Raw genomic sequence first — 26,733 nt, forward strand, 5'->3', positions numbered from 1 at the left:
GCGCCGGAGCGCGGCGGGCGCGGTGACGTCCCCCCGACATGGCGTCGAGCGAGTGAAGAAAGTGCCTCCCGGGTGGGTGCCGCCAGGTGAGCAAGTGCCCGCGCGACGCGCCCCGCGTCCGGCCTGCCCGCGGGGAGGGACGGGGCGGGGCCCGCGGACCGGGCCGGGCCTGAGTTTCTCTCTCCGCTGGAGCCCCTCAGCGGCCGGCCCTCTAAAGTCGGCCCCTTGGCGGGTGTAGACGCGTCCTTTGGCCTGTCTGGGCCCACAGTGTTCTACTCTAGAGCTAGGGAGGCGGAGGGGCAGGGTAGCGGTCGCGGCAGCCCCTCGGTGTCCGGGATGGTGGGGGAGTCAGACCCTCCTGCCCCTGTGCCTGCCCCCCCCAGAGCACCTCAGGCTCCGTCCAGTGGGTCTGACCGCCGTGCACCCCTCCTCCCCCCCCCTGTGCCAGCCCCCCGAGCCTTTCGGACCGCCTCCAGTGGGGTCTGACCTCCGTGCACCCCTCCTTCCCCTACCCTTCCTTCTTCCCGTCCTCGGAGCCCCCAGTCTAGTGCGTCTGACGATGTCCCCCTCCTCCCCCGGCGGCCCGGCTCGAAGACCCCCGCCCCCCTGCACCTGTGCCAGCCCCCCCGGAGTCCTTCGGGCTCCGTTTAGCGGGTCTGACTTCCGTGCACCCCTCCTTCCCCCGCCCCCCCTGCACCTGTGCCAGCCCCCCGGAGTCCTTCGGGCTCCGTTTAGCGGGTCTGACTTCCGTGCACCCCTCCTTCCCCCGCCCCCCCCGCACCTGTGCCAGCCCCCCCGGAGTCCTTCGGGCTCCGTTTAGCGGGTCTGACTTCCGTGCACCCCTCCTTCCCCCGCCCCCCTGCACCTGTGTCAGCCCCCGGAACCCTTCTGGCTGCGTCCAGTGGGTCAGAACCTCCCCTCCGCCCCAGTCCCTCCACCTGTCCGGTGGGTCTGACCCCCGTGCCCCCCTCCCCCCCAGGCGGCCCGGCGCGCAGACCCCAGCCCAGCCCCAGGATGCGGCCGTCGCACCACTGCGGGCACCTCCTGGAGCGGCTGAACGCGCAGCGCGAGGCGGGCTTCCTGTGCGACTGCACCGTGGTCATCGGCGAGCAGCAGTTCCGAGCGCACCGCAACGTGCTGGCCTCGTTCAGCGAGTACTTCGGGGCAGTGTATCGGGATTCCCCGCACAGCGATGTCTTCCTGGACCAGAGCCAGGTGAAGGCGGACGGCTTCCAGAAGCTGCTCGAGTTCATCTACACGGGCACGCTGCACCTGGACAGGTAGGGGCGGCCGGGCGCTGGGGGAGCCACCTTGGCTGGGGAGGTGGGCCGCCCCACCCCCCCACCTTCCGAGCTTCCTTCCCTTTCAGAGAGGCTGAAACCTGCCTCTCTGTAACTTAGGCCCAGAGGTTCCCCTTTGGGGTCAAGTCATCTTCAGAAGAACTTCCTTTCCCTAGGCTCAGCATCACAGCTTTTCACCCCAACCCCCCACTGCAGAAGGGGGAACAGTAAAGCGGGGTTCTCATCTAAGATTGCATTAGGTTTTGGGGCTGATGTGCCACGGACAGTCCATTAAGACCCCTGGTCTCTGCCCGGTGCACGGCTGTCTAGCAGGCATTTCCTCATCCTGTACTTGTGTACGGAAGGGGTCTCTACATTTATCACTGTTACATTTCTTTATGTTCAGTTTGGCTCATTTTCCCAACTTTTTGAAATCTTTTTTCATCCCAATTTGTATTTCCAGATTCTTGTCATCTGGAGATTTGATGAGCATGACCCTCATAAGGCAGAGCAAAGAGGGGCTTCAGCAGTATGCTGGTCCAAAGGAGTACAAAGACAGCATATTTCACAAGTCCAGAAAGCAAAGATATTTAGCCCTGGAATTAGAAGTTTGTTTCTGACTCTTTACATCTGCTCTCTTAACAAAAATGAACCAAAGTAAATTTTAATATGAATAATGGAAGAGCAGAGACAAAATCCGACTGAGCACCAGATTTCACTCTTCTTTTCCTCCCATCGGGACAGAATTGGCTAGTGCTTTTGAATGGTTTTGTGTTCTTCCAGGCTCCCTGTCTCTGTGCTGCAGGGAAGTGCTCTCTGCACTTGGTGTTCTGGAGGTTGGCACAGGATTGCCTTCAGTGCCAGTCCCTTCTGCCACCTTTGTGTCCACTGACAAATGGCACTCGTCAGAAAGGAGGACAAAGAATGAAGCAATCCCTGTCCAAAATTAATGATGATGTGTTGAGGGGGACAAGCACATATAAAAGGCTGTGCCTTGTAGACATGAAGTTAACAAGCACACACTCCAGTTAAATACAGAGTAGTTTGGGATAGTTAGGGCAACAGCAGTTGTGATTAGGAAAGGCTTCCAGCAGAACATGGACTCTGGGGCTTGGCTAAGGAGGCCTTGCTTTCTCTGCCTGGCAGACAGGAAATGGGAGTATGGTGAGGAGCCCAGGTGAGGCCAGTTTGGCTTGAATGCAGGTAGAAGGGGGGGCGCTGTGGCCAGATCTTGTAGGGCTCTAAGAAATTTGTGTGTTGTTCCCGTGGCACTAAGGAACCCCTGGAATTGGTTGCACCAGCTCGAATCTGTGTTCCAGGAAAGTTACTTTGGCAGTAGTGCGTAGGGTGGACTGGAGAGGAGGCAGCGGGAGGCAGGGAGACGCTGGAGGAGGCTATTGGGATGATCTTGGCAAGGGTACCATAGTAAGGGCCTGACCTGTATGGCACCTGGGTCAGGTGAGAGAGGTGTTGTGAAGGAAGAAATGGCAAGATTTGGCCACCAGTTGGATATATGCGGGTGAGGGAAGGTGGGGGGCAGGGGATGATGGCAGGATTACAGCCCTGAAGCAGTAGGAAGGTGGGAGTTCCTTCAATAAAATAGGGAAGCTTGGAAGGGAGGGTTTAGGGGGAAAGAATGCAGCAGCATTTCTGTCGTGTGTCCTGCATGCCAGGCCCCGTGCTAAGCACTTTACAGATATCTCATTGGATTTTAGACTTGTTGAATTTATGACCTCTCCAAGACGTCTTGTTTGATGTGAGACTGGGCTAGATGTGTGAACCTGGGAGTCTGCATAGAAATGACCATCAAACCCATGGCAGCTGATGACGTGAGCAAGAGAAGGTTTGGGGGTAGAAAAGAAAGGGCCCAGGACAGAACCTAGGGGATCACCCACAGTTGGGGGATGTTCTGTGGAAACTGAGAAGGAGCTATCAGCCAGGTGGGAGAAGGCAAACCAGAAGAGAACCATGCCCAGTGTCAGTGACTGATCTAGCAGGATTAGGACAAAGCAGATTTGGCAATTCAGAGGTCGTAGGTAACCTTACCGAGTGATGAGGTTCATAGAGCAGGGGGAGGAGAGGCCAAATGTGTTGACAGCTTCTTCAAAGGGTCTGGCTGAGAAGAGGGGAAGAGCTGGAGGGGGAGGGTGTAGCTTGAAGGGATGGTAGGGTCTAGTGAAAGGTGTTAAGGATAGGGAGACTGGAATGTATGTAATGGCAGCAGAGAAGGAACCAGTTGGGTAGAGCTTGGAGATTTGAGAAGGAGGGCCTACAATTGAGGATACACTCTGCTGGAGAAGATGGGAGGGATAGCCAGTCACGGATAGAGGGTGGTCTTGGCAAGAAGGGTCCCCTCTTTGTCAGAGCCTGGGGGAAAAGGAGGTAGGTGGAAGATGATGGAGATGAAGAGGAGAGGAGGGGAAGCTTGTGCTGAATTGATAAGATCCCCATGTGGGGAGCTTTAGGGAAGAAGAAAAGGTTTGGGGTGGCTTGTGGAGATTGGGAATAGATTTGTGAGGAATAAAGATTGCCTGGCCCCAAGTGGGGTTGAATAACTTGAATTTATAATGTGCCCAGGCAGCATGATTGTCAGTAGCTGCTTGTGAGGAGAGAAAGTAGAGGAGGCCAATGTGGGGTGTTGCTTGCGGGGGGCACTGTTGGGGGCTCAGGGATTGAAGACAGTGCAGAGTTGAACTGTCTAATTGTTGGTTTGAGGATGGAGCAGGGATTATGAACTACTGAGGGGGAGAGGTGTGGGAATGTCGGTGGTGATGAGCAGCAGCTGTGGGAAGGGGAAAGCACAGGAATAGGAGATTAGGATCAGAATTAGCAGAGTGGTAATAGCAGGGCCCAGTGTGGGATGGAGCGAGAGGGGTAGGATGTGGGAGGGCTGGTGGGAGTTATGGAGGGAGAATGTCCATGAACTTGCCCCCAGTACAAGGGCAGGAGTTGGGGAGGAGAAGGTGGTGAAGCAGGAGTAGAGCTCCTTGAGAAAAGAGGAAAATGTCCCGGAGGGAGGGAGGTCAGAATCCTACAGCCAACATAATCTTGAATGAGTAGACTTCAAAAGAAGGAGGGGTTATTGAGTGAAGGAGGCAGAGGGGCTGCCTGGAAGGGACAAAGGATGGAGGAGTATTCTGACTCCCCCTCTAGGACCAGTGGGGGTGGGGGAGGTCATGTGTGACAGAAGGTACAGCCAGTGTTGGGCTGGATAGCCAGGGCTGCGGGGGCAGGCACAACTTCAGTCTGTCTGAAAGAAGCTAATGCCCTTTGTGGTCTCTGCTGCTGTACAGACTGGTAGAATGGGGAGGATAATTCTTGGTTTCTGTGGCCATCCCTTTTTCCTGTTGCCACCTGTTGATTCTGAAAGAGTTTCCCTCTGGGGTTATTGAAGGAAAGAATAGAGTTTCAGGGGTTTTTCTCCCCTTCTTTACCATCCCTGAAACAAACCTTTGGAAGTTTTCTAAAGTTTGTTTTTTTGTTTTGTTTTGTTAAAGTAATATGGTAAAAAGATTTCTCTACTGATTCCCTTATGTCTTAAACCCTGTAGGGAAAATTGTATCTATATGATCATATAGAGTCTTAGGATAGAGAAAGAATCAAAGGGATGGGAAATATCTTTTGATTTCTTGTGAAAAGCAGATCTGTGCTGCCCTGGGCATTTTATCACTATAGGAATTAGCTGTGTTTAAAGGAAAACCTTTTGCAAAGTACATCTTCATTCTTATAAACAAGTTTTATCCCGTTTGTAGATAGGAGTGATGGCAAGGATAATAACCAAATGATAGAAAATACGAACTAATTTACACTTGGATTTAGAAAGTATTTTATCTTGAATTTTTGATATTAAATGTGCCTCTGATATAGGAATTGATAAAGCTTCATAAAAAGATTCCTAGCTAACCTTTGTAGTTTTACAACTTGCTTTACATGAAATATGATTTCATTTGAATCTCACAACAACCCTGGGTTGCTGGTATAAGTATTTATAACTGAGAAAACTTCCCTCTGATTAGAGAAGACAGTGTGATCTAGTGGATAGACAACTAGCCTCTGAGTTAGGAAAATCTGGGTTCGAGTACTGCCTCAAACCAGAGCTTTTGTGGCATGAAAAGTCTTCCACTTTTCCCACCTAACCACGCTGTTGAGTAATGAAGAGCATCGCAGGCTGTGCTGCCCTTCACCCACCTGCTTGTAGTTTGTTCCAAACAAGCAAGCAGCCAAAAAGAGCCAGCTCTCAAAAACAAAAACGTGAAGGCTTACTACTAAAGAGGTCCTTTCTTCTAATGGCGTTTTGTGTCTTTCCAGCATCACAGAGTAAGTTGTTTACTTCGGTTCAGCAGGAGCTGTAAGAGAAGATTTTTTTGAAAAATTGCAGCAGTCTTTTCTGTGTAGACAGTGTGGGTGACCATCCCAAAATGGAAGCCCAGAAAAGAAATTAATTATACTAATACCTAAAAAGTAAAAGATCCATAATAGTGGTATGAATGACTTATGTGAGCTTTTATTTTTGAATGTCAGAAAATTTAGATGGCATTTCAGTATAGTTGGATGATGGATTTCAGTATAGTTAAGCTGCCTGGATTCCTGTTTCCATTCTTAACTTGAAGGGATGATGGCATTTCACATGGATTACCAAGGCCAACTGGATCAAATTAGCTAGGATCCTGTGATTCATTTTGGAGAATATGCAGAGTTATAATTTGAGGTTTTAAGGTCAGATTTTGTTTGGCTTAGAAAATCTGACAAGTCATATTACAGTTCAGCCCTGTCCCTAACTTAACTTTACTGCTCAAGAGGAACCTTTTGTTTTCTCATTGGTGAAATATAACTAAGCGTGAAAGTGATGATGGTTCTTTGTGAATCTTAAGTATGACTTAACAAAGGTCAGTATAAGTGTTAAGATACTTTTTGTTAGAAGTACACAATTGGCAAATTTTCTTTGGCATCTATATTGTTTTAAAGTTTATAATTAAACTTTTCATACAATGATTTTTCGTTTTTAAGTTCCAGAGACCTAACCACAGTCCAAAAAGAGAAATGAGTTACCTTTTATACTATCTCTCTGCTTACACAGAAAATCCCCAAGTTAACAAAAATATATTTGAATGTTATAGCATCCTAGCTTTAGAGCTGGAGTGATTTTAGAGGCCATTAAGCCCGGCCCTGGCCCTCATTTTACAGATGGAGAAAATGAGGCAGAGAGGCCTGAAGTGACTTGCCCCAGGGTCCACTGGTAGTCAGTGTCTGAGGCAGATAGGAGCCCCTGTCCTTGACTCCAGAGGTAATGTTCTCTTGATATGCCAGCACCCTTCCTTTGGAAGTTAAGATGCACTGAAGTTTTCAGGCTGGCCCATGCAAGGCTTAACCTGTGTTAGGGTGGAAATACTATTATATTTAATAATGAAAAATTTTAGAAAGCAGTAATTAAAAAAGGACACATTTAATGACAGTTTATTTAGATTATTGATACTTGAAGGAAAGGAGGGTCAATTAGAGGAAGCCAAGGAAGGTAGTAATTTCAAGTACTTTCATATTTGGCACTATTTAAAGAATAAACTTAAGAATTTATTTTTCTGTAGTGCAGTTGTATCACTAATATTGTTTTAGCTTAGCCATCATTAAGATTTTTTTCCTGCTTATAGAGAAACAAAGAGGGAGAGATTTTCCTGAGAGTTAGAAGGGAGAGGAGACCTCAGAAAACTCTAGGAAATGTTTGTGGGAAAGTAATTGTATGAGTTTAGAGCTTATCTATTCAGTCTATTGATAAAGAGAGTTAAATGACTAAATAGTTAATTAAAACCAGGACTGCAAGGTTCTAAGCTTAGGGTGAAGTTATGGTGAACATGTCTAAGACCTCCTGGAAATGCTCTACACACAGTGCCATTCAGTAAGTAATTGTTGAGCTGGGCACTAGCCCTCTACTACACTGCTCATTCCCCTTGCAAGCAGTTAGAGGGTAAGGTTTGTTCTCCACCCATTTTCCTCCCCTTCCTCCCAAAGGGGAAGAATAAGTGCTGAAAAGACCCACGAGGCCAGATCCTTTTTGGTGATTGCAGCCAGTGACCAACTCCAGCCACGGTGTTAGCTTTCATGGAAGGTGAGAAGGGGGATCCCATGGGTGAGAGAATAGAACTGGCTTGGCTTGGCTCCAGAGAATAGAACTGGAAGCAAGGGGTGGATTGGCAAAAACGGCAGATTGAGATTCATGGAGCTAGCCCATCTCAGCATAGGGCAGGCCTTCTCAGGAAGGCCTCTTGGCAGAAGTCTTCAGGCAAAGGCTGGGTGACCACTTGCCAGGTATTTTATACTAGAGATTCACAGTCAGTTATGGGATTTGCTATGACCCTTCTCAGTGATTCTGAGACCAACACTCTTTCCTGTATGAACAGGATAATGGGAAGTCAAGTGTTCATAACCTGGAGTACCTGTATATACCCCCCCTTATAAAAGTGTCTAGTAAAATGCTAATATTTACTATATTAATTTATGTTGTGGACAGTACCTAACTTTGCCTATTTATTGATATATGTTTTCATTGCCTGTAAGATGGAGGTTATAATTTTGTATTTGTTCCTTGTTCTAAATTAATTTACTGATATATTTATTGATCTCTCTGTGTGTTTGTTCTTCTAAGTCACTATAAATTACGTGGCCAATTATCAACAATAAAAGGTTTTCTTTGACCAGAATATTGTCATTTAGCCTTGTTTCTTTGCAGTTGGAATGTTAAAGAAATTCACCAGGCTGCAGACTATCTCAAAGTGGAGGAGGTGGTCACTAAGTGTAAAATAAAGATGGAAGATTTTGCTTTTATTGCTAATCCCTCTTCTACAGAGATATCTAGTATTACTGGCAACGTTGAGTTGAACCAACAGACTTGCCTCCTTACTCTTCGAGATTTTAACAACCGGGAGAAATCAGAAACTTCCATTGATTTGGTTCAGGCACATACCAAGAAGGTGACTTTAGAAAAGAAGTCTCCTCCAACCAAAAAGAAGAAGAAGACTTTCAATTCCCAGAAAAACGTGCAGAATAAACCAGTGCAATATTCCAGTGACATTTTAGAGAATTCATCTGTTGACATGTTCCTAGAGATAAATAAATTGCCTTCACCAGTAACAGAACAAGTTCCACAAGGAAATGATACCTCAGAACTCCAGCTGACTTCAGTTGTGGTAAATGATAGTTTTACAACACAAGATATCATTTTGCAAACAGTAGCAGTGAAACAGAAACGTGGAAAATCACAGCCAAACTGTGCTTTGAAAGAGCACTGTATGTCTAATATAACCAGTGTCCCGAACACTTATCAGCCCGAAGCCTCTGGAGAAGACCTAGATCAGAGGTACTCAAAGGCCAAGCCAATGTGTAACACTTGTGGGAAAGTGTTTTCAGAAGCCAGCAGCTTAAGACGACACATGAGAATACACAAGGGGGTAAAGCCCTACGTCTGCCAACTGTGTGGAAAAGCGTTCACCCAGTGTAACCAGCTGAAAACACATGTCAGAACTCACACAGGTGAGTGTGTTTTTTTTTAAGGAAACATTTCCATAGGGTGCTGATTCTTTGCTGCTTGAAATCTGCATATTATATACAGAAAAAAATTAGAAGTATAAAATGTGGAAATATTGTTAAATATGTATTTCATGATATTCGTGGTTTATTCCTGATGCCCAGAAGATACACATAATGCACTCATTCTGTCATTTCTAAGAATTAAAAGTAATTTGTTTAATTTGGTTCTTAGCCTGCTAGTCATTAGGAGGAGCAGATTTTGAAGCTGTTAAAGGCCTTCTAGACATTTTTTTATTTGCCAGAGCTCCTGTCTGTCTGCTTCTCTCCTTAGCTTCTCAACTTCTAGGTCTTTGCCACTGAGTAACCAGTTTTTTCTTTGGGTAACCAGTGCTTGCCTTCCCTTCCTTTAGGTACTTTTATCCTGCTGTTACTTGTTCTAATGAATGTTCGTGTTGCTATTTTCACTTATATTGAGCTCAGTAATTTGGACGTGCAAACTTCTTGTCCCATCTGTCTTCGTTTAACGAGTCTGGAGAAGGGTGTCCTGGCTGCTTTAGTTGCTTTTTAGGCATGCCCTTTGTACTGATAACTAGAAAGATGATGAACTTGTTTACCTTTTTGTATGAAGCAAGTCTGATACAAAAATTCCTTTTAAATCTGAATGCTTCTTTGGATTTTTTTTAGGGGAGAAGCCATATAGATGTGAGCTCTGTGACAAAGGTTTCGCTCAGAAGTGCCAGCTAGTTTTTCATAGTCGCATGCATCATGGTGAAGAGAAGCCCTATAAGTGTGATGTGTGCAATTTACAATTTGCAACTTCTAGCAATCTCAAGATTCATGCTAGGTAAGAAAAATTGATTCAGGGTGTTTATCCGTGGTTGTCAGTCTGTTATTGGACATAGTACTGTATGGGGGGGGACATTAGGGAGTTCTGGGTTCAAGTGTGGATTCCAGTGTGGATTCCAGTGTGGACTTTGACCTCATGATGATTTCTCCAGTGTCTCCATCTGTACAAATGGTCAAATGCCTGATTCTTCTCCACTAGGGCATTGTGAAGACACGTGAGATGATATTTTAAGAACAGGTAAATTCAGGGTGCTCTTGTTAGATGTGAATGCTTTGACATAAGATGTTACATTTTTTATGGACCATTCAAACTTAGTCTTTTATTCATCCTGTTTTTCCTTTCCTCCTCTACTCCAGTACATAGCACAGTGCGTGGAACATAGTAGCTTCTTAATAAATGTCTTTTGACTGACAGTGACAGGAGGACATCTGAATAAGAAGATATAGCATCAGTTTTTCCTCGCCATTATGTGGAGAGGCTTCCACAAAAGTAGAGTTTTTGGGAAAGGAGGAGGATGATCTCCACTTTCTGCTGCTGTTATTCTCAAGCAGCTAAGAGGCCACGAAGAGTAAAGTGGCACATGAGTCTAATTGTCCTCTTGCCTGAGTTGGTCACTAGGCAACATTCCCAGGTCCTATTGGGTCCTATTGGAAATAATGCTCTGAAGACTAAATTTTGTTGAGAATTAATTACTGAATGAGAGGGGGCATTTTAATGTTTGTTAGCCGATGGGACGTAAGTTTTATATATTTTTAAAAATTAATTTATACACACACGAGGCATCATGTAGTGTAGTGGATAAAGCCAGCCTTGGAGGCTGGAAGACCAGGACTCAAGTCCTGCCTCTGACCATTCTGTCTCAATGATGCTGGGAAATCACTTCACATCCCAGTGTTCTAGGCTGCTCTTGGAATCTACACGTTGCAGAGAAGGTGCCAGTCTTCATTGGTAGAGTTATTTTCCTCACCTAGGAGTTCCCTATTATAATGGAACCCTTCCAGACCTCCCTATGTACCCACAGATGTACAGGTGTACCATATATACATCCATAGAGATGGAAAGCAATGAAAAGTGTAGGGTTTTTTTTTTATCAAGTATATAGCCTAAACAAACAAAGCACCCGAGGAAGAGCTGCAGTAGCCTAACTCCATACGTGGGTTTTTGCACCTTTACATTAAGGAGCCACTTGAGGGGAGTAAGAGAACTTTTAATTTCAACTGTCATGAAAATGTTGGGCAGAGTTTTTATCTCTTCTTCCAACTATTACTGAGACTACTGGAACATTGGCTTCTGTTTAGAAATGCTTACAAGTCAAATGAAGGCCAATTTTGGAAACCTACTCTTGATCTTTGGAGCTGCTATGAAAGCTTCCCCAGTCTGTATGGCCAGTGTCCAAGGGTGGGCCCAGACCCTGTGCTGGTTTCTAACTGTGCATTTCTCTGTTGTCAGGAAGCATAGTGGAGAAAAGCCATATGTGTGTGACAGGTGTGGACAGAGATTTGCTCAGGCCAGCACGTTGACTTACCACGTTCGTCGGCACACCGGAGAAAAGCCTTATGTGTGTGATACATGTGGGAAAGCATTTGCAGTGTCTAGTTCCCTCATAACTCACTCTCGAAAACATACAGGTGAGAATTGGATGTGAAAAGGTGATGCTTGAGGGAGAGGGAGCCATGAACTGAAGGAAGGGAATGGGAGAAGAGAGATCAAGGGGAGTGGCTGTGGGCAGAGGCAGAGACTGGTCCCATACAAGAGGGTGGAATGTAGATGCCCCAAGTTTATTCATTAAAGTGTACTGTTAAATATAAAAGCCAAATTCTTGTTTAGGTCCATTATTTCAATAATAGGTTCATACCATACAACCTATAAACTGAAAAAAAAAATCTATAATAATGATGACTTGGTTTATTTTTTTTACTCAACTTAGAATTTTAAATCTTAAAAAGAATGTCCTTCAAAATCATAGTGCCTAATTTGAAACATGTTTTGCAGGTTTGCTTTCTGGAGGACTGTTTGTAACTAGTTACCTTATTTTCAGGGCTGCTGCTTTTGATGGTTGATAAATGTAAATGAACTTTTAAAATTACATAAAAAATCAAACTTAGGAAACATTTGTTTCTACCAAAGAGATTTATAGAAATGAGATCTTATATGAAAATAATCTAATTATATGAAAAGTACAAAATACTGGTTACTAACATTCATGAAGTTGGATCACTAAAAATAAGTACCTCTAACATCTTTTATGAGATTAGAGGTTTTAACTGAAATGTTATTTTAGAATAGTTTATTTGAGGTAATCTGTAATTGATAAAATATTTTACTGGTATAGTACACCACCTCGCTATCTTTTATTTTTCATCTAGGTGAAAAACCATACATATGTGGTATTTGTGGGAAAAGTTTTATCTCCTCAGGAGAGCTCAACAAACACTTTCGATCTCATACAGGTCTGTGTTTAGGGAGAATGTATTGTTCTTTGTTCTCTCTTTCTGTAATTTCTTTTCATGTAAGCCTTAACCAGCTTTTGGTACAAAGAGTTGTAAAAATAGATCTTAAACAGACATACTCTTATCATAAGCAGTTAAAAGCAAATTAAAATGAAGAAAATGTTTACTGATGTAAAGGGTGAAAACAGTAAAGCAAGGAAAACGACATTGATGGTTGCCTTTTTTTGTCCCGTTAGAGTGGCTCCTTCCTTAGTACTAAGCCTACTCCTAATACCTTTCCTTGATTTAAATAGAACTTATGTACAATATTGCCAAGTAAGGAAAGTTTCTAACTAGTAAAAAATTATCACCATGTAGCACCATTACTTTATTGAATCAAAATTTATGGAAGGAATACAAGGAGAAATGTTGTGGTACTTTAAAAGATGAATTAAGTCATTTTGCTTTTAGAAAAAGGAGTTCCTATATGTTTAAAAATTAGACTTCATGGAACTTTTTAGTTTTAGAATTGGACAGAAACATTTATAATTAAGAACAATATAATATTAACCATTTTAGGTTCATATACATGTTGATACATATATTTTTGCTTCAGCTACCAAACTATAGAAATGTTGAGATTTTTAAACTAAACTTTTTTTTCCCACCCCAGGGGAAAGACCATTTATCTGTGAATTATGTGGAAATTCCTATACTGATATAAAAAATTTAAAGAAGCACAAAACAAAAGTCCATTCTGGTAAGTGCTGAATGTCATATTGACATGTTTATGTGTAAAGTAAATAATTGCCTTATTCTTTAGGTTTGCTCCCACCTTGAAGACTTGAGGTTTATGAAGTGGATAAGCAAAGGAGTTGGGATTTAATGTAGAAGTCAGTGCACCTTCGTGTGGAATTGGGAGGGTTGGCAGATAGGGCATCCATGTTCCAGCACCTCCTTGTGGGATGAGGCTGAGCCAGCAGTGCCCATGCTGGGACACATTCTTCCGGGCTGCAGAGGCTGCGGGTCCAATGCCAGCCACAGGCTCTATACCGCACTAAGGCTGCTGTGATCGAGCGTGGCAGTAGTAGAGAATCGATAGCAGAGTTTTTCAACCAGCTGTATATTTCAGAGTCCAGCTGAAGAGTCCAGCTCCTACCTCTTACTGAGTCCCTTAGTGAAACTACCCAGCAAGGGCTCACCAGCATTAGCTTGGAGACATCTGATGAAGAAACACTTCTTGTCTCCCCCAACAGCTTGTTCCACTGTTGTTAAAGTTTTCTTTTCAGTTAACAAGGATTATCTTTTCTCTCCCTTCTTTACCATACCCTTGTAACAAATATGCATAATAAAATAAAATAAATTCCCATATTGGCCGTGTCCAAAACTGTGTGTCTCATTCTTGAATGCCCTAAGTTTTTAAGTCAAGCTAAATTAGAAGAAGGAATAAATATAAGGTCTGGGACCCAATTGAGGGAATATCACCTGACCTGCTTAATTTCTTAACTTAAAATTTTATCTCATTTTCATCTCTCTTATAGTTTTCCACTGTATCCCTCTTCAGCCTCTCCTAAAGAGGCATTCTTTATAGTAAAAAAAAAATTTTTTAAGAAGAAAAAAAATTCTGTTAAACTAGCTAACGTTTTAAAACATTCTGGTATTATATTAGTATTAGAATGTCTGTGGAGCTCCAGCTCTGTGAAGAAGCAGGAAGAGGGGTCTCTGGGGCCGTGCGTGGTCATTAAAATTTCGCAGCATTCCGTTTTGATTGTTTTGTTGTTCTCTCCATTGATGTCATTATAGTCATGTGTGTCGTTTTCTTGGTTCTGTTCAGTTATTTTATTTTGCATCAGTTCACAGAAGTCTCTTCGTGCTTCTCTGAATTCATCACGTTTGTCATCTTTCATAGTGGGGTGGGATGCCATTACGTTTTTATACCACGGTTTAGCTCCTCCCCAGTGCGCAACGACCGTTTCTAGCTCTTTGCTACCACAGAAATATTGCCACAGATATTTTGGTGTGTTAGGGGCCTTTCTTTTTTACCAGTGATCTCCTTGAAGTGATATACATACTCAGCCGTGGAATAATTCAAAAAGTATGGGCATTTTAGTTAAGATATGTGTGTGTATGCATGTGTCCAGAGAGAGGAGAGGGATCTGCCTTCGTATGTGTATAGTTGTTTGGATTTTGCTTCTCCTGTAGAATGTGTTTTTGCCTTTCTTTGTGTCTCCATGGCTTATCCTGGTGTTTGGCATACAATAAGTGCTTCAGAAATGCTTGCTGATTGACTGACTAGCCATAAAGCCAGTGGTCCCATGTATAATTCATATGATTAATCTGCACCTATCCGTAACCAAAATGCTCATACTTTTTTATTTTATTTTATTTTATTTTATGCTCATACTTTTTGAACCAGGAATTCCACTGCTGGGCACATAGGACCTCAAGGAGGTAAAAAGAAGGTCTTAATAGACCAAAACATTTATGGCTTTGCTTTTGTGGTAGCAAAGAACTAGAAAGCGACAGAGTAGCTGCTTAATGAACGGGGAAGAGCTAAGCAAACTGCGGGGAGACACAAGCATTAAGGGGAACCGGGAAGGGCCGCGTCTAGAAGGTGGGGTTTAAGCTAAGAGTTTTTCCCACTATTTTAGTATTTTTTTCCAATTACATGTAAAGATAGATTTTTTTCTTGCAAAATTTAAGGCTTTTTTTTGCTTTTCCTTTTAATTTTTTTGATGTTGTTTTTTTAAAATTTTTTACTTTGCTTTTAGTTTTCAGCAGTCACTTTGGTAAGATTTTGAGTTCTAAATTTTTTCCCCCTCTACAAGATGGCATGCAGTCTGATATAGGCTCTACATACATATTCACATTAAACATATTTTCACATTAGTCACATTGTAAAGAAGAATTAGAACCAATGGAAGGAACCATGAGAAAGAACTAACAACAAAAAAAAAGAGAGCAAGTAGTATGCTTCCATCTGCATTCAGACTCCATAATTCTTTCTCTGAATGTGGACAGCATTTTCCATCATGAGACTTTTGGAGTTGTCTTAGATCTTTGCATTGCTGAGAAGGGCCAAGTCTATCAGAGTTAGTCATCGCACAGTGTGGTTGTTGCTATGTACACTGTTCGCCTGGTTCTGCTCACTTCACTCTACGTCTTTCCGGGTTTTTCCGAAGTCCACTTGCTCATCGTTTCTTATGGAACAGTAATATTCCATTACATATACCACAACTTGTTCATCCATTCTCCAGTTGATAGGCATTCTCTTAGTTTCCAACTCTTTGCTACCACAAGAAAAGCTGCTGTAAATGTTTTTGTACATGTGGGTCCTTTTCCCTTTTTTATGATCGCTGATGACCTTGTCGTGGTTTTGCTGGATCAAAGGGTGTACACAGTTTGGTTGCCCTCTGTTGTCTTCTTCTGGTTGTGTGTTTTGATCTTCTTTGTCACCAAAGAAAGATTCTGTGGTCTGACTGTTTTTGCTATGTTTGCTTATGATCCCAGCCAATTATTTGACTTTTAAACTCTTTGTTAAGGTAGGGGTCTGCTTCTGGTGTGGAGAATGTACTATCCCAAGCTTTGGGGGTTTTGTGCAGCTGTTTCAGAGATACTTCTAGGGACCTGTAAATTTTCAGTTCTTCCAAGGTGCTATGAGCAAGGGTGAAGTGTTCACTCCTTTCCTGACCTGGGCTCTGGTCTGTGATTGAACACAAGGACTCTTCTCTGTCTTGGAACTGTGAAGGGGATTCCTTCTCCACTCTCACCACAAGTTCTACCACACCAACGCTCCTCTTTGCCCCAGGACCACCACCCAGAACTGCAGCCCAGATCCAAGCACGGGAGAGCAAGAGGATCCTGCCTCAGCGCCGGCAGAGAGAACCCTGCAATCCCTCTCTGTCTGTGGGCCGAGAGCTCCAGAAGCAGCTGCTGCCCCAGGGCTGAGCCAGGACAGTGACTGGACCAAGCTTCTCTCTCACAGTGGTCAATAGACCTTTCCTACTGACCTAAGTTGTCTTTGACGTTTGTGGGTTGAGAAGTCTGGAAACTGCCACAGCTGCCCATGATTCAGTCCCCTGAGGCATGCTTCAGGTTCTCTGAGGTCCAGTCTTTCCTTGGATGACCCACACTGAACTGCACTCCTCTACCAGCCCAGCGCAAGAGACCTTTCCTGCCTACCTTCCAGTTTGTGTTGGGCTGGAAATTTGTTTTACTCTGTCTTTTTGTGGGTTCTGCTGCTCTAGAATTTGTTTAGAGCCTTTTTTTTTTTGTGAGGCAATTGGGGTTAAGTGATTTTGCCCAGAGTCACATGGCTAGTAAGTGTTATGTATCTGAGGCTGGATTTGAACTCAGGTCCTCCTGACTCCAGGGCCAGTATTCTATCCACTGTTCCACTTAGCTGCCCCCTAGAGCCATTTTTACCAGTATTTGGAGGGTTTTGGGGGGAGAGCTCAAGCAAGTCGCTGCTTTTACTCTGCCATCTTGGCTCTGTTCCTCCCCCCTTCCCTCCCTTCCCTCCCCCCCCACCGGTTGCCCTTTGGAGATAGTTCCAAATTGCTTTCCAGAATGGTTGGATCAGTTGACAACTCCACCAACAATGCATTAGTGTTCCAATTTTCTCACATCATCCACAGCATTTATCATTTTCCTTTTATGTCATGTTAGCTAATCTGATAGGTATGAGGTGGAGCCTCAGAGTTGTTTTAATTTGCATTTCTTTAATCAGTGATGATTTAGAGCATTTTTTCCATATGATTATAGATAGCTTTGATTTCTTCCTCTGAAAACTGTTTATGTCCTTTGACCATTTATCAGTTAGGGAATGACTTTTATTCTTATGAACTTGACTCTTATAAACTCTCTGTATATTTTAGAAATTAGGCCTTTATCAGGAACACTGGCTGTAAAAATTCTTTCCCAGTTTTCTGCTTTCTTTCTAATCTTGGTTGCATTGGTTTTGTTTGTGCAAAACCTTTTAAATTTAACGTCATCAAAATGATCCATTCTGCATTTCACTGTGTCTTCTATCTCTTGTGTGGTTATAAATTCTTCTGTTCTACATAGATCAGACAGGTAAACTATTCCTTGTTCTCCTGATTTGCTTATGGTATCATCCCTTATGTCTAAATTATGTACCCATTTTGACCTTACCTTGGTATAGGGTGTGAGATGTTGGTCTATGCCTAGTGTCTGCCATACTGTTTTCCAGTTTTACCAGCAGTTTTTGTCAGATAGTGAGATCTTATCTGGGAAGCTGGAGTCTTTGGGTTTATCAAACAATAGATTACTATAGTCATTGACTACTGTGATTTGTGTACCTAACCTATTCTACTGATTCACCACTCTATTCCTTAGCCAGTACCAAGTAGTTTTGATAATTGCTGCTATATAATACAGTTTAAGATCTGGTATGGCTAAGCCACCTCTCTAGCATTTCTTTTCATTAATTCCCTTGATATTCCTGACCTTTTTAAAAAAATTTTAGTTTTCAACATTCATTTTTATAAGATTTTCCCCTCTCCCTCCCATCCTCCTCCCCAAGATGGCATGTAATCTGATATAATCTATACATATACAATGATATTAAACATATTTCCACATTAGCCTTTTTGTTCTTCCAGATGAATTTTTTTTTTTAGCTCTATAAAATAATTTTTTGGTAGTTTGATTAAATGGCACTGAATAAGCAAATATAGGTAGAATTGGCATTTTTATCACATTAGCTCAGCCTACCTATGAGCAACTGATATTTTCCCGGTTGTTTAGATCTGACTTTATTTGTGTGAAAAGTGTTTTGTAATTGTGTTCATATAGTTCCTGGGTTTGTCTTGGCAGGTAGACTTCCCAATATTTTATATTGTCTACAGTTATCTTAAATGGAATCTCTCTATCTGTTGCTGCTGGGCTTTGTTGGTAGTATAATATACAGAAATGCTGATGATTTATGTGGGTTTATTTTATATCCTGCAACTTTGCTAAAGTTGTTAATTGTTTCAAGTAGTTTTTTAGTTGATTCTCTAGGATTCTGTAAATATACCATTATGTCATCTGCAAAGAATGATAGTTTTTGATAGTTTTGTTTCCTTGTTGCCTTTTCTAATTCCTTTTTCTTCTCTTATTGTTATAGCTGACATTTCTAGTACAGTATTGAATAATAGTGATAATGGGCATCCTTGTTTCACCCCTGATCTTATAGGGAATGCTACTAGCTTATCCCCATTACATATAATGCTTGCTGATGGTTTTAGATAAGGAAAACTCCATTTATTCCTATGTTCTCAATGTTTTTTGTTTGTTTTTTTTTTAATAGGGATGGATGCTGTATTTTGTCTAAAGCTTTTTCTTCATCTATTGAGATAATCATATGATTTCTGTTAGTTTGTTATTGATAGGGTCAGTTATGCTGATAGTTTTCCCAATATTAAACCAGCCCTGCGTTACTGGTCATAGTGTATTATTCTGGTGATAAATTGCTGTAATCTCTTTGATAATATTTTATATAAAAATTTTGCATCAATATTCATGAGGGAAATTGGTCTGTAATTTTCTTTCTCTGTTTTGGCTCTTTGTGGTTTAGTTATCAGCACCATATTTATGTCATAAGAGGAATTTGGTAGGACTCCTTCATCTGTTTTTCCAAATAGTTTATATAGTATTGGATTAATTGTTCTTTAAATGTTTGGTAGAGTTCACTTGTAAATCTGTCTGACCCTGGAGATTTTTTCTTAGGGAGTTCATTGATGACTTGTTCAATTTCTTTTTCTAAAATGGGATTATTTAAGTATTTTATTTCCTTTTCCATTAATCTGGGCAATTATTTTTGTAAATATTCATCCATTTCACTTAGATTGTCAGATTTTTTGGCAGATAATTGGGCAAAATACTTTCTAATTATTGCTTTATGTTTCTCTTCATTGGTGGTGAATTTATCCTTTTCATTTTTGATACTGGTAATTTGGTTTCTTTCTTTTAATCAAATTAACCAAAAGTTTATCTATTTTATTGGTTGTTTTTTTCCCCCCCATAAAACCAGCTCCTAATTTTATTTATTAGTTCAATAGTTTTCCTTACTTTCAATTTTATTAATCTCTCCTTTGATTTTCAGAATGTCTAATTTGGGATTTTTATTTTGTTCTTTTTCTAGCTTTTTTAGTTGCATGCCCAATTAATTGATCTCTTTCTGTGTTTTATTCATGTAAGCATTTAGAGATAAAACATTTCCCCTAACAACTGTTTTGGCTACTTCCCATAAATTTTGATATATTGTCTCATTATTATCATTCTCTTTGATGAAATTGTTCTTTCTGTGATTTGTTGTTTGACCCACTCAGTCTTTCCTTGGCCCTTTATTACATGTAATTTTTATTTCATCGTGATCTGAAAAGAGTGCATTTAATATTTCTGCCTTTCTGTCTTTGATTGTGAGGGTTGTTATACCCTAATACATGGTCAGTTTTTGTGTAGATGCCATGTATCATTGAGAAAAAGGTATATTCCTTTCTATCCCCATTCACTTTTCTCCAGAGGTCTATCATATCTAACTTTTCAAAAATTCTATTCACCTCTGTAACTTCTTTCTTGTTTGTTTTGTGGTTAGATTTATCTAGTTCTGAGAATTGGAGGTTGAAGTTCCCCACTACTATAGTTTTTCATGTCTATTTCTTCCTGTAACTCACTTAACTTCTCCTTTCAGAACGTGGATGCTATAACACTTGGTGCATATATGTTTAGTACTGATATTACTTCATTGTCTATGCTACTTTTTAGCAAGATGTAGGTTCCTTCTTTATCTCTTTTAATTAGGTCTATTTTTGTTTTTGCTTTGTCTGAGATCAAGATGGCTACTCCTGCCCCTTTCTTTAACTTCAGCTGAAGCATAATATATTCTACTCCAGCCTTGTACTTTTAGTGTGTGTGCCTGTGCTTCACATGTGTTTCTTGTCAACAACATATTGTAGGATTCTGGTTTTTAATTCACTCTTCTATTTGCTTCTGTCTTATGTTGGAACATCCTGTTTTTGCCCTTTTATACTTTTCTCCTTTCACCCTGTCCCTCCTCACCAGAGTTATGCTTCTGACCACCACCTCTCTCAATCTGCCCTCCCTTCTATCAGGCCCCTCTTTTCTTTCCCTTTTCTCCTCCTACTTCCCTATAGGATAAGATAAATTTCTGTAATCAACTGAGTGTATATGTTATTCCTTCTGAGCCAAATTGGATGAATGTAAGATTCAAAGAATACTCACGCCTTCCCTTCTTTTCCTCTACTGTAATAGGTCTTTTGCACCTCTTCCTATGATGTAATTTACCTATTCTGCTTCTCCGTTTCTTCTTCTCCCAGTACAATCCTTTTTTTTTCCACCCATTAATTTTTTTTATATGATCACATCAAAGTCAATTTATACCCATACCCTCTATGTATATACTCCTTCTAACTGCCTTAATAGAAATACAGTTCTCAAGAGTTACAAGTATCATCTTCCTGTGTAGGGAAGACAGTTTATATTTTATTGAATAACACTTTTTTTCTTTCCTTTTTACCTTTTTATGCTTCCCTTGAGACTTGTAAATGAAGATTGAATTTTCTTTTCATCTCTGGTCTTTTCATCAAGAAAATTTGAAAGTCTCCTATTTCATTGAATGTCCATCTTTTTCCCTGAAAGATTGTGTTCAGTTGTTCTGGATAGTTGATTCTTCGTTGTAATCCAAGCTCCTTTGCCTTCCAGGACATCATATTCCAAACTCTCCGATCCTTTAATGTAGAAGCTGCTAAATCCTGTGTAATCTTGACTGTGGCGTCTTGATACTTGAATTGTTTCTGGCTGCATGCAGTATTTTCTCCTTGACCTTAGATAATTCTGGAATTTGGCTATACTATTCCTTGGGGTTTTTGTTTTGGGATCTCTTTCAGTAGGTGATCAGTGGATTTATTTTACCCTCTGGTCCTAGAATAATGGTAGAAGATGAATGAAGGATGCCATCAAAGAAATATGTGATTGAAAAATAAAGGCCTGAGTTGTGTGACCCTGGGCAAATCACTTAACCCCAATTGCTTCGCCACCACCTTCCCCCTTTACTCCCCTGCTTCCCAAAAAGGCAGCTAGGTGGCACAATGGGTAGAGCACCAGTCTTGGAGGTGGAGGACCTCAGTTCAAATGTGGTCTCAGACACTTGACACTTACTAGCTGTGTGACCCTGGGCAAGTCACTTAACCCCAATTGCCTGGTGCTCCCCCCCCCAAAAAAAAAAGAAAAGGAAAAGAGCCTGGTCATGTGGTAAAAGCAAGGACTAATTAATCTTGCCTTCTCATTCTCCAGTGGTGTCCTCAGGATGTCAGTGTCAAAGACTTCCCTGTTGTGCCCTTCTTTGAAGACACTGATAAAGATTGCAGAGAATTGTTAGGCATGCATAGACGTGGTGTGATCTGGGTTACTGGAGGATTGCTCCTATTGATTTGAGTACTGATAAGTGTTACCAGGATGTGGAAGGGCATGGATGGTATGCCATATGAGAATTAGATGAAGCAGCTAGGAATGTTTAGCCTAAGTCCTGGTGATTCTCTTCAGGCATCGGAAGGAGGCATCAGAACTGCTCTTCTTGGCCAGAGGATGATGAGTAGAAGTTTAAGTGAGGCAGATTAGACTGGTCTTCATGCGTCGTTCCTAAAACATTTACCACCTGTTGGAAAGTGCGGTTGATGAGGCAAATATGTTTCTTTTCAAGTGGATTTGTGTGATCTCATTAATTTGGATGCTCTGTCCTTCAGCACAAATAACCGCACCTCCACCTGCCCAGTCATGCATTGTTCTGGAACTTTCTTCCCCCTCCATCCGGCTCTACAAAGAAGTGAAAGAAGTTGTCTCAGCATCTCTGTTCTTTGGGACCAAGGGTGGTCATTAGAATTTCACAGTGTTTGGTTTGAGCTACTTCATTTTTGTTGTTCCTTCTGTTTTATACTGTTGTCGTTCGGAAATTTTCCTTGTTCGGCCTCACTTTGTGTCACTTCATGTAGGTCTTTATATTCTTTTCGTCATAGTCATAACTTCTTATGCAACTATAATCCATTACATTGATTTTACTATTTCTTGTTTAGCTATTTCCAATGAGTGATTTGTTTCCAGGTCTTTGCTACCACAGAGTGCTGTTCAAAGTATTTTGGGGTGTAACAGGTCTTTCTTTGTTGTCATTGACTTTTTCTGGGCTGTGTGCTTCTCAGTGGAGTCTCTGGGTCAGAGGGCATGTACGGCTGAATGAGTTTTTTTGCATAGTTCTGAATTGCTGGAGCAGCTCTCAGGAACACCAACAATCAGTGGGCTTGTTCACAACACCCCCAGCACTGACTGTTCTCATCATTTGTTCTCTTTGCCAGTTCGCTTAGTGTATGGTGTAGAGCCCCAGAGTTATGTTAATTTGTGAATCTCTTATTATTAATGACTATTATTCTTTCACATGGCTGCTAATAGTGTGCACTTATTTTCAGAAGTATTTATATGTATCCTTTGATATGATCTATTGAAATGGCTTTTGATCCTTTTATTTCTGTATTGACAGCTATCAGAGATACTTGACACAAATATCCCTCCATCATCTGCTTTCTTTGTTGTCCTAGTTGCATTTTGCTGATGCAAAAGTTTTCAGTTTCCTATAATTGAAATTCCATAATTGCCTGTATCCTTTGGTTAAGAATTCACCCACTAGGCAGGTGGTTTGGAAGAATCGTGTTGGGAATCGTAAAACTCAGAGGGAGCCAAGCCTGGCCAAAGAAAATGAAGAGCAGTAAAAATAGCTGTATTAGGGGAAAAGGAGGGAGTAAAGATGGAATTGGACCATTGCTTGGGAGTGAACAGGATGATGAGAGATGACTGGGACAAGCCAGAACTTCTCAATTTATATTTTGTTTCTGTTTTCCCTTCCAACTGGTCTTTGGACCAGAAAGGATGGACCAAAAATGGTTAATAGGAAGTTGATAGACAAGCCACAATGTTATAATTATTCCAACTAAAAAAAAAATTCAGAGCTGTGAAGGCACCTTATCTGATTGTTTTCTCATTTTTTTATGGTATAATATTTAATATGCAGGCCTCTGATAATCCTTTTCAACTCTTTGAAATCTAGGTGATAGGGCTGAGCATGAAGAAGAGATCTAAGTCTGTAACAATTTGTAAGCATCTGGGAAAATGTTAATAACTATTCACATATACATATACACACACACACACACACACACACACACACACACACACACAAATTTATAAGATACTTTCCTAACAATAATCTGGAATACTGGGTTTAGATAGGAAAATGGAGACTCAGAGAAATTACTTATCTGTGACCACATAGCAATAAATGGAAAGAGCAGTAGGAGTGTCACTTGAGGCAACTTGATTGGAGGGAGAGAGATGCTCCAGTGGGTTTTGTCTTGCCATCAGGGCAGCCAACTGGAAATAAATGTCAGGTATTAAAAATACCAAGGCAAAGCTTGACTGAGAGGTTAGCACTTGAGTCATTTGCATAAAGTATGATGGCTAGGTGAGTAGAGGAACCCTAGAGTGTTAGTGATTGGGATTCAGAGAAAAGGTAGTTAGGATTTCATGTATCCATTAACTTGTTCAGAGGGGAGGGTATTAGAACATACTTTCTATCCACCAGCCAAGGCCTGGAAACAAATAATCTTGGATGTAAAAATTCCTGTGTAGACAAGTAAGAGTCTCATTAAGAAACTAATAATAATAACAAAGATAATAAGCCATGATTATTATTTGTTTCTTTATGGCAGAGTCCTTTGCATATATTATCTCATTTCAGCTTTAACAACAACCCTGTGAGGTCAAGGCTATTGTTGTCCCCCTCATACAGATTTGGAAATGAAGGCCCAGGGAGATTGTGATTGGTCCTCACAGTCGACCAGTGTGAGTGTCTTAAGCAGAATTTGAACTCAAGTCTTCCCAAGACCAGTGCTCTGTTTGCTATACCACACTGCCCGGGGAAGTAAAAATAAATAAGGCAGTCTGTGCTCTCAGTGAGCCTACAGTCTGGTTAGTTACCAAGTACCATCAAATTACCAGCCACCACTGAATCACCAAGAAGAAAAGGGTGACTTGGAAAGTGCTTTGTTCAGTTCTTTTCAGTCATGTCCAGCTTTCTGTGACTTCATTCGAAGTTTCTTGGCAGAGATAATGAAGGGTTTGCCATTTCCTTCTCTAGCTTCTTTTACAGGTGACGAAACTGAGGCAAACAGGGTTAAGTGACTTGCCCAGGGTCACACAGCTAGAAAGTGTTTGAGGTGGGATTTGAACTCAGGAAGATGAGTCTTCCTGGCTCTGGCCCGGCTGCTCAGAGACTTTGTTAATGTGGGGAGTTTGGCTCCTAGGCCATCAGCTTGCCGCAGTGCCAAGAAAGAAAGGGAACAGTCCCTGCCCAGCATAGCTAAGTGCTAAAGAAATACTGAGTACACGTGCTAGGTCTTACTAAAAGGGATGCCACGAGGTTATGGTATAACAGCAACACTGATGATAAGCTAACATTTATAGATTGCGTTAAGGTTTGCTAAGTGCTGTATACATGTTAACTCATGTTATGCTTAAAACATAAGATGGGGCGTAGGTGCTGTGATTATCCCCATTTTATGGATAAGGAAACTGATGATAATAAGTGTCTGGGCCTGGACTTGAATTAAGCTGTTCCTGACTCCAAGAGTGGAAGCATTTAGATGAAAAGGCCACTTGGGGAGAAGGGAAGAGCAGGAGCGTACAACGGAAGAGGGACATCAGCTTCTGGGATCAGTGAGTAGAAGAGTTTGGTGTCGTTGAGAAGTTAAGGTTTATTTTGTTGTTTCCTTTCAGGATCTGAAAAGGCTTTAGATTCCACCATGGGGGATAACACTTTTAACGAACAAGATCCCATGCAGAAGAGTCCTTTGTCAGAACCTGTAGATGTGAAACCTTCTGATATGACTTTACCATTAACTCTTCCCCTTGGAACTGAGGACCACCAGATGCTGTTGCCTGTAACAGATAATCAGTCTCCATCATCGGACACACTGTTGAGATCAACTGTAAATGGGTATTCAGAACCACAATTTATTTTTCTGCAGCAATTATATTGACTTGATGAGCAATATGGAATTTACTAAATAAATAGCTCTGGTAGTGAACATAGACCTCATTGGCAAGGTGACCATTCTCATTCACTGTCATTTGGGTTGTAATCATTATTTTTCATTCAGCTAAGTAAAAGCAACTGATCCTGCATCTTGTGCAATGCTTGGTTTTTTTGTTTTTGTTTTTGTTCTGCTTGAAAAGTCAGAAGTATATGCACACCATTTTTGGAGAATGAGTTACATAGCAAAAAAAAAAATAGAAGGAAAAAAACCATTTTCATCAGTAGTCCTGAAGACTACATTTTTGTTTTTTAGAAATACCCTTTAATTATTCTGATAGAATTTATCACTTCTTGAAATAAAACAATATCCTCCAGGTTTTGGGGTTTTTTTCTATTATTTAAAAAAATAAAATGATCAGCTCTAGATTTCATCTAGAATTAGGAGTTCATGTTTCTTGGCCAGAAAAAATCTAGGTACCAAATTATAATTTATTTTTCTTCTCTATTGATATTCATGCTAGTTTGGGACAAGCGGTCCTTTAATAAAAAACAGAAGGGAAAAGTCTATCAAGGACTATAAAACTCTTGTTTTGGTTTGGTTTTTTTTGACCATCAGAGCACTTCTTTTTCAGTATTCCATTTGAAAGTAACCTATCAATAGATGTTTAATACCTTTCTTGTATCAAAAAGCAGTTTCACAATTTGACACGCTTTGACATGATAAGATAAGGAAAAATTATCAAATGCATTTTTGGTAAGAAAGTATGCAGGGTGAAAGAAAGCTTAATTTTGTCTATTTTATACAACTATTACATGCACACCTTAGAAATTAAAATTAAATGCTATCAGTGAAAAAAGTAAAAAAAAAACCAAACCCCAAAATTACAAGTTTCAAGCAGACTACAAGTAACTGCTGAAATCTGGTATCAGAGATTACAGCTATGATAGTAAGATGTCAGATTTCAGTATTTGGAGGAAAAATAGACTGTAAAAGCCCAGTTTTTCAAAACTACAAATGAACGTAAATCTTCACCAATAAAGCAGCTTTGCCTTTTCAGAATTATTTCTCACTCTTTTAAAACCATGGCAATAGGTTGCTTTGGTAGCTTTTTAAAAGTCCTCGTCAGCCTGAATAGGCAAAAGCAGATTATTTTCATATTTTCCACTAAATCGTTCTTATCCTGATTCTTTGTCACCAAAATTGGTTTTTGTGATTTTGTTGGTTTTTTTTTTTAAACTACTCTCTGGTACCATGTGGTTAGCAGGATTTGTTGATTAAACACGCTCTGACTCCTCATTTCTCTAAGCAAGTCACAATCTTTTCTTAAACTACTTCTGTAATTAATGCATTTTCTCTTTATCTTGAGTTTATAATTATGTCCTTACCTCCTTGGTGCCCAGGTCACAGTAAAGCCTTGTATTTACTATATAGTATGGTGGAGTAGAGTAGAGTAAATCTTGGCAACTGATGCAAGAGCACCGTCACTGACCTCACCAGATTCCTCAGTTCAGTGACCTGGTGGACTGAGTATTGAGGTCAAAATATTACCTCGGTGA

General features: G+C 41.2%; 1 protein-coding gene across 2 annotated transcripts; it reads left to right on the forward strand.

The window, feature by feature from the left end:
• MYNN (myoneurin) lies at positions 1-25,323 on the forward strand. 2 transcript variants are annotated; one of them, XM_020980229.2, is made up of 8 exons: positions 1-86; positions 980-1,280; positions 8,002-8,801; positions 9,483-9,642; positions 11,095-11,273; positions 12,012-12,095; positions 12,748-12,834; positions 24,918-25,323. In XM_020980229.2, the coding sequence occupies exons 2-8, from the start codon at positions 1,015-1,017 to the stop codon at positions 25,178-25,180; spliced, it is 1,839 nt and encodes a 612-aa protein (XP_020835888.1). In that variant the 5' UTR covers positions 1-86; positions 980-1,014; the 3' UTR covers positions 25,181-25,323. The 2 variants fall into 2 exon arrangements, with proteins under 2 accessions (XP_020835888.1, XP_020835892.1); XM_020980233.2 differs by lacking the exon at positions 12,012-12,095.
• Positions 25,324-26,733: the final 1,410 nt, after the last annotated feature.

Source organism: Phascolarctos cinereus, unplaced genomic scaffold (assembly GCF_003287225.1).
Source record: "Phascolarctos cinereus isolate Bilbo 61053 unplaced genomic scaffold, phaCin_HiC Scaffold_7;HRSCAF=346, whole genome shotgun sequence".
NCBI lineage: Eukaryota > Metazoa > Chordata > Mammalia > Diprotodontia > Phascolarctidae > Phascolarctos > Phascolarctos cinereus.